The sequence below is a fragment of the Pediculus humanus genome, genomic scaffold (assembly GCF_000006295.1).
Source record: "Pediculus humanus corporis 1103172107434 genomic scaffold, whole genome shotgun sequence".
In the NCBI taxonomy this organism is placed as follows: Eukaryota; Metazoa; Arthropoda; class Insecta; order Psocodea; family Pediculidae; genus Pediculus; species Pediculus humanus.
This window is the reverse complement of record NW_002987056.1, coordinates 310,481-324,442: the sequence shown is the minus strand read 5'-3', so window position 1 is coordinate 324,442 and position 13,962 is coordinate 310,481. Positions and strand designations below refer to the sequence as shown.

Below are 13,962 nucleotides of genomic sequence, written 5' to 3'. Positions count from 1 at the left end.
TAATTTAAAAATAATTCGTAATGATATCAAGTATTATTATTATCATTATATACGATTAACAAATGGATAAAATTAAAGTTAATACAATAATGACAGTTTTTTGTCACATACGCACTGTTTTATATGTATATATTTAAACACATTTTTATTAACTTTTATTATTTAAATAATTATTTATAATGAAGTGGAAAATTCCCCTCCCCTCCCCCCTCTCTCTTTTTTTACCGAAATATTAAATTTTTTAGTTAAAAATGAACGAAACAATTTTACAAGTAAACGAATTGATACAATCACTACAAGGATTTGGAACATTCGATTATGTCGTTTTCGTATTCATGTTGATTTCGTGTGCTGGAATCGGTTTATATTATGCCCTACATGGAAATAAAAGTGCGGATGCCGAAATTGAACTTTTAATGGGGGGTAGAAATATGAAAGTTTTTCCAGTTGCCATGTCTCTCGTCGCCAGGTATGTACAATCCATTTCCCGTTAACCCCCCCTTTTTTTTCACGCTACGGGATAATAATAATAAAAAAAAATAATTTTTAAAAAGTTTTATTTCAGGGATAACATTATTGGGAAATCCTACGGAGGCTTATCTTTATGGAACGGCTTATTTTTTTACCATTTTCGTACTAATGATTGTTTCCTTTCCAGCGAGTTATGTATTTTTACCGGTTTTCCATGATATGAAATTAGCATCAACGTACGAGGTAAGTTTTTTCCTTTTTATTATTATTTATTAAAACTAATAAATAATAATAATAATAATTTTTTTTACAGTATTTAGAAAGAAGATTCGATAGAAAGTTAAGATATTTTGGATCTGTTTTATTTACTATTGGATTGGTAAACAATCTCTCTCTCTCTCTCTCTCTTTCTTTTTCTCCCCGAAAAAACAGTTAAAATTATAAATAAAAAATTTTTTTTGTAGCTTTGTTGGTTACCTATTGTTATTTATGTACCTGCTTTAGCTTTTAATCAAGGTAAAATAAATTTTACAAATAAGTTATTAATTTAATAAAAATTTAAATTTGATATCGCCATCTTTGTTTAGTTACTGGATTAAATATTCATATAATAACGCCATGCGTTTGCATTGTTTGTATTTTTTATACGGCTGTGGTTAGTATCCATATCCATATTTAAGGTTTTAAGGTTTAAGTAATTTTCTTAAAATGTCTTTTTTTTTTTTTTTTTTTTTTCAAAAGGGAGGTTTAAAAGCTGTCGTTTGGACAGATGTCATACAATCTTTTATAATGGTAGGTGCTGTTATATTAGTCGTTATAAAAGGTTCGTTAGATGCTGGAGGTTTTCAAACAGTTTGGCACAGAGCTTGGGAAAGTGGTCGAATCGAGTATCCCAGGTATGTTCACAAAAACCATAATTTTTTTTAAAATTTTTCTTCTTCTTCTTATTATTATTATTCTTCAGTTTTCAATTAGATTTTGTCGATCGTCATACCTTTTGGAGTTTGAGTATCGGTGGTACCGTATTTTGGTTACAAGCAGCCATTATTAATCAAAATATGATACAGAGATATTTGGCTTTGCCCGATATGACACATGCTCGAAGGTATTGTTGTTGTTGTTTTTTCAAAATACTTTGCCATACCTATAAAAATTAAAACCTGATTTTTTTTTAGAGCTTTGGCCATGTTTACCGTGGGAACGGTTTTTATAATTATTTTAACGGGATATGCCGGTTTTGTAGTTTATTCGACATATTACGATTGCGATCCTTTAACTACTAAACTGGCAAAAGCAAAAGATCAACTACTACCATTGTTAGTTGCAAGAGTTTTAGGAGAATTTCCTGGAATGCCAGGTTTATTTGTTGCTGGGATTTTTAGTGCAGCTTTAAGGTATTTTTTTTTGTAATTTTAAATTATTTAAAATAGATTTTTAATTTAATCGATTGGTTTAAGTTCTTTATCGACTGGTTTGAATTCCATTTCTGCAATTGTACTTGAAGACTTTATCAAACCAACAATGTCAGAAAAGCTGTCGAATAAAGCAACAGAGTATATAATAAAAGCAGCTGTTTTAATTTTTGGAATTATTTCTGTTGGATTAGTATTTATCGTTGAAAAATTAGGTACTGTACTTCAGGTAGGATTAAAATTAAAAAAAAATAATAATAATTTTGTTTAATATTGTTTAATCGCAATATTAACGATTGTGAAAAATTCACAGCTGTCGATGAGCCTGGGAGGAATGACTGGGGGTCCATTGTTTGGAATATTTTGTTTAGGAATCCTCTTCCCATGGTCTAATGAAAAGGTTTTTAATTATATTTTTACGTACCTACTTTTTCCATAATATTTTCATTAAAGTTCTCTTATTTTTGTCAAAAAGGGAGCCTTATACGGTGGTATCGTCGGTATCATTTGTTCTGCTATTGTAGTAATGGGAGGACAAAATGCGTTAGCAAGTGGGAATTTGGTATATCCCGGAAAACCTTTGTCTATTGAAGGATGTAATTACGTACATAATTCGACATTATTAATCGCCAATCGAACTACCCTATCAAAAGAAGAGTATGTTATTCAAATATAATAATAATAATAATAAAATTTAAATGTGATATGTAAAATAAGAATTTTAATTTTTTTTAGATATGTATTCCCACTTTACAAAATAAGTTATTTGTGGTATCCAGTTTTTGGATCCCTAATAACATTTATAACCGGTGTCATCATTAGTTTTCTTACGGGTCCCAGTGATTTAACTTCAATTGATCACATGCTTTTATCTCCTGTGATAAGAAAATATTTACCACCTAAATCTTCTTTAACTACGTCTGAAACTGTACCTGAATTAAAAAAAATGTTGGATCCAGAGGTTAGTTAGTAAAAATAATTAAGCAAGTAATGATATAAAAAATTTTTTTATTTGTAGTAAATAATTAATTAAAAATAATTTTTTTTTTTCAGAAAGGAGAAGAAAAAAACTGATTTGAGAATTTCAACTGATGGAGCTACGTATACTTCAAATAATTATTTTTAACAATTCTTTTTAAAAATATGGTGGATTTAATAGGGATTAGAAAATATTTAATATCTGGGTTCAATTTTTACTTCAAACGGTTGAGGTGCATTAGTAAATCCTCCCAAACACAAAGTTTTCGGACGTGGATGTCCTTCTGGAATACTAAATTTAAATTTTTCTATCAGAGAAACGAAAAATAAAAAAATAATATTTTTCGCTTGGATTTCACCCGGACACGACCTTTGCCCTGCCGAAGAAAATTGTACATTGACATTAAAAAAAACAATTTTAAAGATTTATTTATTATTTAAAATAAAATTTTCCATAACTTACCAAAACCAAATACAGGCATCCATCCGTCAGTTTTTTTATAATTTCCTTCATCGTCTAAAAATCTTTCTGGACTGAATTTTTCTGGATCGTTCCAGATACTTTTATCTTGCAATACGGCCCATATGCTGACCAGGATTGTTGTGTTACGAGGGATAAAATAACCATTTAGAGTTGTATCTTTTAGGGATTTGTGTGGAACTGCAATTGATGCAATTGTATTGCATCGGCTAACTTCGGTTAAAAACGCTTCCAATTTTGGAAAACTACAACACAATCGATAACAATGTTTATTATTTGTTTTGAGTTATCACAAAAAAAAAATATTTTATTTATCTTTTTTTATATTATCATCATCAAAAACAAAACCTTTTCCTATTGTCTAGCAGTGAACCCGTTTCATTTTCTCTAAATTGTTTTATTTCTTCATAAATAACATCTTGCCATTTTGGATATAAAACGGTATACAAAAGGCAAAATCCTATACTGCTTCCTATCGTATCAGCACCAGCAGTAAATATATCATTACAAACTCTTACTAAAGTATTTTCATTAAATGATGGATCCAATGATGGATCTTTTTTTTCCAATTCTTTTAAATAAGCATCTATAAAATCTTGTGGTTCATCAGTTATCATTTTTTTATGATCCTTAATGGCGTTCTGGATTTAAAAAAAAAATTAAATACATCAAAAGGTTATATAATTCATCATCATCATCATCATCATTATTTATTTACTTACTTTTAAAAAATTATCGATAGTCTGTCGATTGGATATTTCCCTTTTAAAAAAAAATGGAAATAATTTACGTAAAATTGGAAAAGTGTTGGATAATCCTCCTGTTACGTCGCCAGAACGGAAAAGATTTGTAACGGTTTCTAATAATTTTCTACAATCTTTATCCGCATATGAAAAACGATTTCCCCCAATCATAGCCCATAATATGTTGACAACTGATGTATTAAATATTCCACTAACCTAAATTTTTTTAAAAGTTTTATTTTAATTTGTTTTTTTTAAAAAAAAAAAAATATTTATTATAATTAAATACTTGAAAAATTTGTTTATCTTTAATGACGTAATGTATAAAATCATCAAATTCATTTAGGATAACATTTTCAATTGATTTTTTACCAAAACCAAAATCTCTTAAATGTCGTACGGTAAACCTTCTTTGCGATAACCAAAATTGTCCTTCGCTAAACATAATACCTAAAATATCAATCCAATTACTTAATTACAATTCAATTTTATTTATTTATTTAAAATAATTTTTTTTTATAGCTAACCGGGATCGAAGTATGCTATTTGAGGACGTCCTTGAAATTCAGGTCTAGTAAAAATTTCGTTAACTTCTTTCGTACCAACAACTCCTATCAAATTAATCATTCCAACTTTAAATCCAATAACCGGTCCATATTTTTTTTTTATCTCTTGTAAATAAAGATGAAAATTATTTGTTTTCATAAAAGGTATAGATCCCAAAATAGGAAGACACGGTGGTCCTACGATTAAAATATTATTAAAAGTTAATCGCAATTTCTTTTCCCCCATTTTTTTTTTTTTTTTTTTTTTTAAATAAAATAAATAATTACCTGGTGGATAATTTCGTGGTTTCATTGTTAGCCAATGAAAAAAAAGTAGAGTTATTAAAAAAACCAATATTAATATCATTATTAAATTATATAAAAAAAATTTTTTTAAAAATTGAATTCACTATATCTCTTATCACTAACGTAGAAAACCCACACACTGTTTTTACTATGACTGATATAACGAATCTGTTGAATTTTTTTTTTTCTTTTTTTTTTTCTTCTTGTTTTTAAATATATTTATATATAAAAATAACTCGGTTTTAGGCTTACGTGCTAAGATAAAATTTTATTTAACTTATGTTAAGTAAACTTTTAAAATATTTTATACAGAAAGAAAAAAAAAAAAAAAAAACTTGTTTATGCGAATAATGACAACTGGAAAATGATAATTATATTAAGTATCAAAATAAGTTAACTCAATGTTATCGTATTTATTTATTTTTTTTGCGTATTTATACAATAATTTAAATTTTTCCTCCCAAGTATTATTAATTTTATTTATTTATTTATTTACTTATTGAATTTAAATTTAAATTTCAAGGGTAAAGTTTATATGACTTCGAAACCAAAAAATATTTTTTTTTTTTTTTTTTAATATTTTAATAAAAATTGGCATTAAATTTTTAATATTTTTTTTTAGATTAAAACCTTTTTGATATGGTTAAAAATTGGACTAAATACCAGCAAAAATATTTACTATTGATTAAATAAAAACATCAAATCAAGAATAAATTTTAAAAAAATTTAATAAAAAAAAAAATAAAAATATTTCTGAGGAGGGATTTAAAAAAATTATTATTTTTATTTAAAAATATTAAATACTCGTTTTTACTTTGTTTTTTTCTTTTTCATTAAATTATTCGAAACTCGTTTTAATTTTTTTATTTAATTATATTTAATTTACATTTAAAACGGCCATGAATTTCAGGGCTGATAAATAAATTTACATTTGGCTATTTTCATCAATATAAAAACAAATGCCTTATTTTAAATAAATAATATATATTCTTTTGTTTTTATTTCCTTTACAATATTTTTTTTTTTAAATAAAATTAAAACTAATATTATTTATTGTTAAATTAGTCTGAAATTCAAAAATTTAAAAAAAAAAAAAAAAAAAAAAAAGAAATTTTGAAATTTAAAGGGTGTAAAAATGAAATTGTTAGAAACAAATAAATAATTTAATTAATTGTATTTTATTTAAATGATAAGTTATCATTTTGTACTTATTAGTTTATTAAAATTTAAATCAGTTAATTAGCTTACATAAGAAGAAATAATTTTTTACTTTTTTTTTTTTTGTGCGTTTTTAAACAGGTTTTGCAAAATGAAAAAAATTTGTATAAAATTGTCTTTTGAAAAAAAAATTTAAGTATTTTTTAATAAAATTGTAAGAATTATAATAGAATTTTTTCATTTTAATAATAATTACTTTAAAATGTAAATATATAAATATATGAGAAACAAATGAAGCCTACCACAAATACAATTAATGTAAATTTTAAATAAACATTTATTTAATTTAAATAATAATGATATAATATTACATGTTGAGAAAACAAGTTATTTCTTTTAAAGAAAAACGAATTTTTGTTTTAAAAAACTTTTAGTTTAAATCTATTTTATTTTTATTTGTGAACATTTTTTGTTTTTATCATTTTAATAATGTTTTAACTCTTGGAATATCAGTTTTTGAATTATGTGTTTGATTCAAAAAGTATATAGCCTAACATAGTGAGTTTAATATTATTTTTTTTAAAATAAGAATTTAATAATTGGTAAGTAAAACTTTAATTAATTGAAAATATAATTAAAAATAATATTAAGTGAAATACCTTCTTTTATTAATTAATTTGTTTCTGATAACTGGAAATCATCAGTGATTTAATAAATTCAAAAAAAAAAAAAATCTTTAAATTATCAACTATTATTATTTAAGAATGAAAAATGGCGGTAAGATTTTTTTTTGTCGCGTTTTTAATTTTGTCGCAAAAATTAAAATTTGAACGTTGTCGACATAATAAAGTGGTACTTTATGAAAAAAAGCAATATGGCGAATTCAAATAAATTGTAGGGAGGTATATAGCTATTGATTGTAAAAAATTAGTTTATGCAAAATTTTGGGAAGAACATTAATGTATTAACAGAAGGATTTAAAGCCGGAATATCTGGACTAATGAACCTCGCTACTCAAGCCTCAGATTCAGCCAACGGTGCTTATTTTGTTAATTTTAATCAGGATTGCACGTAAGTAAAAAAATTTTACAAAACGATTTCAACTTTTTATTTTGTCTCAAATAAGGCTTAACACGTCAATAAAATAAAAATTTTGCATCTTTTTATACTCTACTACTAGTTTAAGCTTACATATTTGAACGTAAGTGTTTAAAAAAATAGGTTTTTTTTGATGGGGCCTTGAAATAAACAATCTTCACTCAAAACAAAGACTCTAAAATCAGCTGTTAATAAAAGCCTATGACGTCATAGGCAAATATTCGTTTCTCAATAATTTTACAGGGCAAAGACATATTAAAAAAGAATTACCCTAGACTTTTTTAAGCCAAGTAAAAAAATCTGCATAAATTAGTAGATAAATTTAAACATTAATTCATTTTTGGAATTTTTAAATAACTTTTTTATGGTCGAATTAATTTGCAAAAAATTTTTAAACAAATGATTTTTTGTTTAATAAATAATTCGACAATATTTTTTTTCATACCGATTACTTGAAATTGTTTATATTATTTATTATAATTTAGTAAATATTATGTTGAATGTTGGAAATCTTTTCAAATTATTCAGCAATACATATATGTATATATTTTTTCCTTTTTAATTATAATTTTTATTACAATGCAATAGATGTTGTTCATAAATAAGAAAGTGTTGAATCAAGGTAAACTAAATTTTATAAGTATTGTTCAAGGTAAGCCTGAATGTTAATATGAATTGGCATAATGTGAATTTCTTTTTGTTTAATGCAAAACTCTATACATTTGTAGATTTATCAATAAAAAATTTAATTTACTATTTCAATTTTCTTTCGGATCAGACATAACATTTATTTGAAATTTTTAATTGACATTTAATTCAAACAATATTAAAGCCAATATAATTATTTCATAATATTGTTTTATTTAACTTATAGTCTTTAAAATTCCGTTTATCTGATGTTAAACAAAATGTTGAAAGTCTCGAGAGATTTTTCTTCGTACTTTATTTTTTGCAAAGCAGTAAAAAGTAATTTTTTGTTTTTTAAACTAGCCTTTGCCAAATAGCAAATTATGACACTTAACTAAACTAAATATTAATTTATTTACATTTAAAAAAAAAAAAAATAAATTCAGTTCAAATTAAATTAAATAAAAAAATTTTTTTTTTTTTACAGGTCATTGACAGTTGGTACCAAAACAGGATATAAATTATTTTCTCTACATTCAGTTGACTTACTAGAACAAATTTATGAAAATGGTAAGAGATTCATATTTTATTAAATGATATTTAAGATTAAAATAATAATACAAACTAACATTTTTAATTAATTTTTAATTTGCAGAAGCGGAAGACATTTGTATCGTTGAAAGATTATTCTCCAGTAGCCTTGTTGCAATTGTATCACTCTCCTCCCCTCGAAAACTACAAGTTTGCCACTTTAGAAAAGGCACAGAAATATGCAAATACAGTTATTCAAACACAATTCTAGCTGTCAAATTAAATAGGACTGTATGTAAACAAAAAAAACTAAAAAAAGTTTTTTAAAAAAAGGAAGTATTTCACGAGCAATATTGTAAGTAATGAAACAATTTTCAAATTTTTTAGAGGCTAATAGTTTGTTTAGAAGAATCCCTTTACATTCATAATATGAGAGACATGAAAATTTTGCATACCATCAGAGATACACCACCCAATCCTTCCGGTTTGGTGACATTATCAGTTTCTGCTGATAATTGTTTTCTCGCTTATCCAGGATCAAATACAATTGGCGAAGTTCAAATTTTCGATGCTAGCAATTTGGTGAGTTTAAAATTAAAATGATATTAATAATCGAAAGAAAATATAACTTTAAAAATTAATTTTCAGCATGCCAAGATAATGATTCCAGCTCATGACTCACCTTTAGCCGCTTTGGCATTTTCTCCTTCTGGTAAAGAACTTGCCACTGCTTCGGAAAAAGGAACAGTAATTAGAGTATTCAATATTCAAGATGGAACAAAACTTTACGAATTTAGAAGAGGCGTTAAAAGATGCGTGTCTATATCTAGCCTAGTTTTTAGTACGGATTCAAATTATTTGTGTTGTTCGAGCAACACGGAGACTGTTCACGTTTTCAAATTAGAAGAGCCTAAAGAAACGCAAGTTTATAAATTGTTTTTTTTTTTTTTTCTCGTTTGAAAAATGAACGTTTATTTATAATAAATAAAAAAATATTTAATATATATTTAGAATTCGACCAAGTAACGATGAGAATCAAGGTTGGATAGGATATTTAACAAAAGCTGTAAGTGCTAGCGCCAATTACCTTCCAACACAAGTCACAGATGTTTTCAATCAAGGTAGAGCCTTTGCAACGGTCCATCTTCCATTTCAGGGTATAAGAAATGTATGCGCCATAACGACGTGAGTTTTTTTTTTTTTAAATAAATTTTTTAAGATTTTTTTTTTGTATTTTACCATTAAAATTATTATTAATAAATTGAAATATTTTTTTTTCGTTAGAATAAAAAAAGTTTTGAGATTGTTGGTGGCGGCCACCGATGGATTTCTTTACGTTTATAATTTGGATACAAACGAAGGTGGAGATTGTACCTTGATAAAACAGCATAGGTATAAATAGAGAATAATAATAATTTTTTTTTATGAATTTATAAAACTTGAAAGACATAAAATTTTGTTTTTCTCTTCGATTTTTACAGGCTTGGAACAAGGGAAATTTCCATACCTGCAAGTGATCAAGTTGATGGTAAAGTGCCCAACGATACGACGAAAATTCAAGGGACAGGTAAAATGAAAATTTTATTTTTAATTTAATTTAATTTCAAACTTTGAATGAAACTTTTTTTATAAAATGAGTTCAAAAGATGATTTGCGTGATCGGAATTTATTTGAAAAAGTAATTGTTTAATTATTAATGTTTTTTTTTTATTTTAAAAAAAAAAAAAAAAAAAGTTGAACGTTTATTTTGTGTTAATTGCCAACAGTAAGACAAGGCATTATTTTTACCGAAAAGATCAAAAAAAAAAAAAAAATGTCTTTTTCCGGTAACGATATTGCCACACAAATCTTTGTATTTAATTAACATTAAAAAAAAAAAAAAAAATGTTTTTTTTTTTTTGTTTGTTTTGGGTTATGTTTAACACACAATGTTTTATGAATAGACTTTCAGCGAAATACAAATATTTTCATTAATTAATTGATTTTCAATTAATATGAATAGTATGGCTGAAAGTTTTTCGGTTAAGGATATTTTGTACTTGTTAAAACTATCACACTTTTTAATAGAAAAAGAAAAAAAAAGAAAAAAAAAAAAAATTATTTTAATAAAATTCAAATAAATTTTTGAAAATTTGACTTCTCCTGAATTTCTTAACAACATGCATTATTAAAATTTTTTTTTTTTTGTTTCAAGTTTTATTTATGGAAGAGGCGGGGGGGAGGGAGAGGGAGGGAAAGGTATAAAAGTACATTAATTCATATTTGGGATTTAAGGGATTAAGTTTTGAATCGAAAAAGGGGGAGGGGATTTAAATATTTGGAATGATGTTGAAGTTTAAAAAAAATTTAAGTATTTATTTATTTATTTGGTGTCTCTTCTTTTTTAAACTTTTTTTTTTTTTTCAACTAATACTAAATTTTTGCATTTTTTGAAATTTCCGTTTTTTTTTTTTTTTTTTTTTTTTTCATATTTCGAATATTATCGGAAAAAATATAAAAATTAAATTAATTGAAAGAAAAAATTTATGGTTTGCGAAAAAAATTAGTCAAATTTTCAAAAATGGAATTTTTTTTTTTTTTTTCTTATTAATCGTTCTTTTCCACGACACCGACACTACTAATATGTCAAGCAGCACGTAAAGCTGTTTTATGTAATTTTAAGGAAACGTGTCTTTTGTCCAGGATCCATAAGTACCTACGCTGGAATTGTCAAAGGACGTACTAGCAATGGAACAATGTCAGGTATCGGTATGACTAATCCATGTCTACAATCAAATACATAGCCGAAATTTATCATTATCATTATTATTATTTTTATTTTTTTTTCATGTATTTCCGTTTAAAAAAAAATGTGCGTTAACTTGTAATACTTGCTTTCCTTATTAATAATAATAATAATTTTAATGGGATGTGACATGCGATGACTAATACATCTTTTCCTTTATCTTATTTATTTAATTATTTAAAAAAAAATATTTTATTGTAAATATTTCTATGTGTATTATTATTTGTAGAATAGTTTTTTTTTTAAAAACTTTTTCAAGTTATGTTTTTTGTGTGGTTAAGGTTTCCTCCCCTCCCCCCATAAGTAGGTATTTAAAAATTTATATTGGTGTGCATGGTGGTGGTGGTGGTGGTGGTGGTTAGTTTTATGTCGATTTAAGAAAGAAAGAAAAAAAACGACATTAAAAGGATTCAATTGCGATTAATAAAATAATAAATGGCAAATAAATAAAATCAAAATTAAAGAAAGAGAACATTTCCCTCCTCCTCCTTCTCCCCCCTTCCCCGAGCCTTAAAATAAATTAATGCCAAATAAATAACACAAATGAGATTATAATTAATTAATTAATTAATTAATTTTTTTTTAATTTTTTCCAAAATTGTTTTTTCAGATTCGGATAAACTTCGTGAAATAGCAGCAGCTTCTGAATCTCCTCTAAAAGGAGTTTTCAGATTTGACGACGACAGTGAATTTCCTCCAGTAACGCAAAGAACGGAATAAATATATATATATATATATATATATATATATAAATATATAATAACAATTATTATTATTATTATTATTCAGTGAATTATGGACGTATTATAATACTAAGCAAATATTACAAAAAATATATTAAAAAAAAAAATAAATAAATAAATAAATAAATGCATACTTTATATTATATATCATGTTCTATGTAATTTTTTTATTATTATTATCTGTATAATTTTTTTTTAAAAATTTTGTATATATTGTGTTTATTGTAACAAATAATTAATGAATCTGATTTTGATAAAACTTAAAAATCAATAAATTTATTTTTATGTAACGTAGCTTATTTTATTATTATTATTATTTTCGACTAAAATCGTTGTAACGAAAAAAAAAATTTTTTTTAAATGAAATAAATAAAATTCGCTTTTGTAAACTGCAATAAATTGTGTTATGCAAAAAGCGTTGATTTGTTGATTTGAAAAAGTCTAACTTGAAAAATTGCAGGCGTTTTTTTTTGTGCAAGCGTAAAAAAAACCGCAAAAAAAAAAAAAAATTTTTTTTTAAAAATAAAATTAGAGTGTAAATGTTTTGTAAAATTATTGTAAATTAATTAATTTTAAAATTTTTAAATTTTAAAAAAATAAATATAAATTATATTTTTTTTTACGGATTAGTAAAAAAATTAATTATTTACAAAAAAAAAAAAAAAAAAGTCCAAAAATTAAATTTACTTTAGCGCATTTAGTCCTAATTAAAAATTAATTGTTTTTAATACGAAAACCTTTTTATTATTGTAAATACGTTTATAAATTAAATCGCACAACCATTTGTAATAATAAACAGAGGTTTAAAAATAAAATAAAATGCAGAAAACGTTTGGAATTTCGACCTTAAAGTACCTATTAAAATTGACATCATATCCATTTTTGGAACGAGTTTCTAATGTTGCAATACATTTTACAAGCTTGACTCATTATTACACTCAGTATTTATGTTGTAGTGAGTAAAAAAAAAAAAAAACATAATAAACACGCTCACAACCTTTCCTCATCATTTATTTAAGTTAATTATTGTGTTACAATTAAAAGAAAAAAAATTTTTTTTTATACTAACACTTATACTGTAGATATTTATTCTCTCTCTCTCTCTCTCCCCTTCTCTCTCTCCCTCTCTCTCTCTCTCTCTCTCTCTCTCAAACACATGTAAAATTTCCTTAAGTAAAAATTCAATAACAAAAGGTGATTTAATAATAACCTTGGACAAAAAGAAAAAATGAATTATTTTGTCTTATAATAAATAAATAATTTTAATATGAAATTTACAATACATAAAATTTATTATTATTATTATTAATAAATAAATATTTTATATCGAATGTTTTAAAACATTTTTTTTTTTTTCGATTATTTCCATAGGTAACATAACTTATTCTTTTCTCATAATATTTACAAACAAGTTTTTTTTTTTGGAACCTGAATTTTTTTTTTTTTTTGTTAATGGTTAACTACGATTCGTCACTTTCAACCGGCCAAAATTATTATTATTATTATTCAACATTTCGAGTTTTTTTTCTTGTTATTTTAATTTACTTATTGTTAAGTTAACAAACAAACGAACAAACGAACAAACAAATGGCCGTGAAACAAGCGACGATGAAAAATTTTTTTTTTTTTTCATTACGTTCGATTGCATGCCAAAAAAAAAAAAAATTTGAAAGCCTGTTGAAGGATTTTAACCTTTGACCTAGTCGTTACGTCGTGAGTTTTATTCTCATGTTTTACTACTATATATTATATAACGTACTTTTTTTCTTTTTTTTTTAAATTAACCTTTTAGTTTTTTGACTTTGGTTTTTTTTTTTTTTTTTGTTAAATTTTTACTCGGTTAAAATCTTTTAACAAAAAAAAATTTTCACCGCCTTCCATTATCATAAATTCGTTACGGTTAATTCTCAATCGTTAAATATTATCGTGAATAAATTTTTTTCATTTTTTATTGTTAAATAAAATTATTATGAATGTGGTGGCGGTGGTGGTGGGGGTGGGGGTGATAAAACGACGCAATATATATATATATATATATATATATATATATATATTACGTAATTAAAAATGGATTCATCTTTAAA

The 13,962-nt window shown here is 24.6% G+C and overlaps 3 protein-coding genes across 3 annotated transcripts; 2 read left to right on the top strand and 1 right to left on the bottom strand.

Annotated features, from left to right (window-relative positions):
- Nucleotides 1–251: 251 nt before the first annotated feature.
- Phum_PHUM084910 (sodium/solute symporter, putative) lies at nucleotides 252–2,957 on the top strand (the record flags this gene model as incomplete). Its single annotated transcript, XM_002423721.1, has 13 exons — nucleotides 252–469; nucleotides 555–714; nucleotides 785–850; nucleotides 936–987; nucleotides 1,059–1,126; nucleotides 1,213–1,367; nucleotides 1,436–1,576; nucleotides 1,647–1,865; nucleotides 1,929–2,112; nucleotides 2,197–2,283; nucleotides 2,359–2,540; nucleotides 2,619–2,844; nucleotides 2,937–2,957. The coding sequence occupies 13 exons, from the start codon at nucleotides 252–254 to the stop codon at nucleotides 2,955–2,957; spliced, it is 1,779 nt and encodes a 592-aa protein (XP_002423766.1).
- Nucleotides 2,958–3,056: 99 nt separating this feature from the next.
- On the bottom strand, nucleotides 3,057–4,997 carry Phum_PHUM084900 (cytochrome P450, putative; the record flags this gene model as incomplete). The annotated part of the gene is made up of 7 exons (XM_002423720.1): nucleotides 3,057–3,238; nucleotides 3,325–3,587; nucleotides 3,691–3,983; nucleotides 4,065–4,301; nucleotides 4,375–4,535; nucleotides 4,613–4,828; nucleotides 4,919–4,997. 7 exons carry the CDS (start codon nucleotides 4,995–4,997, stop codon nucleotides 3,057–3,059), a joined length of 1,431 nt encoding a protein of 476 aa, XP_002423765.1.
- Nucleotides 4,998–7,028: 2,031 nt separating this feature from the next.
- On the top strand, nucleotides 7,029–11,133 carry Phum_PHUM084890 (WD repeat domain phosphoinositide-interacting protein, putative; the record flags this gene model as incomplete). The annotated part of the gene is made up of 9 exons (XM_002423719.1): nucleotides 7,029–7,165; nucleotides 8,307–8,389; nucleotides 8,475–8,641; nucleotides 8,738–8,932; nucleotides 8,999–9,285; nucleotides 9,374–9,535; nucleotides 9,635–9,742; nucleotides 9,832–9,917; nucleotides 11,033–11,133. 9 exons carry the CDS (start codon nucleotides 7,029–7,031, stop codon nucleotides 11,131–11,133), a joined length of 1,326 nt encoding a protein of 441 aa, XP_002423764.1.
- Nucleotides 11,134–13,962: the final 2,829 nt, after the last annotated feature.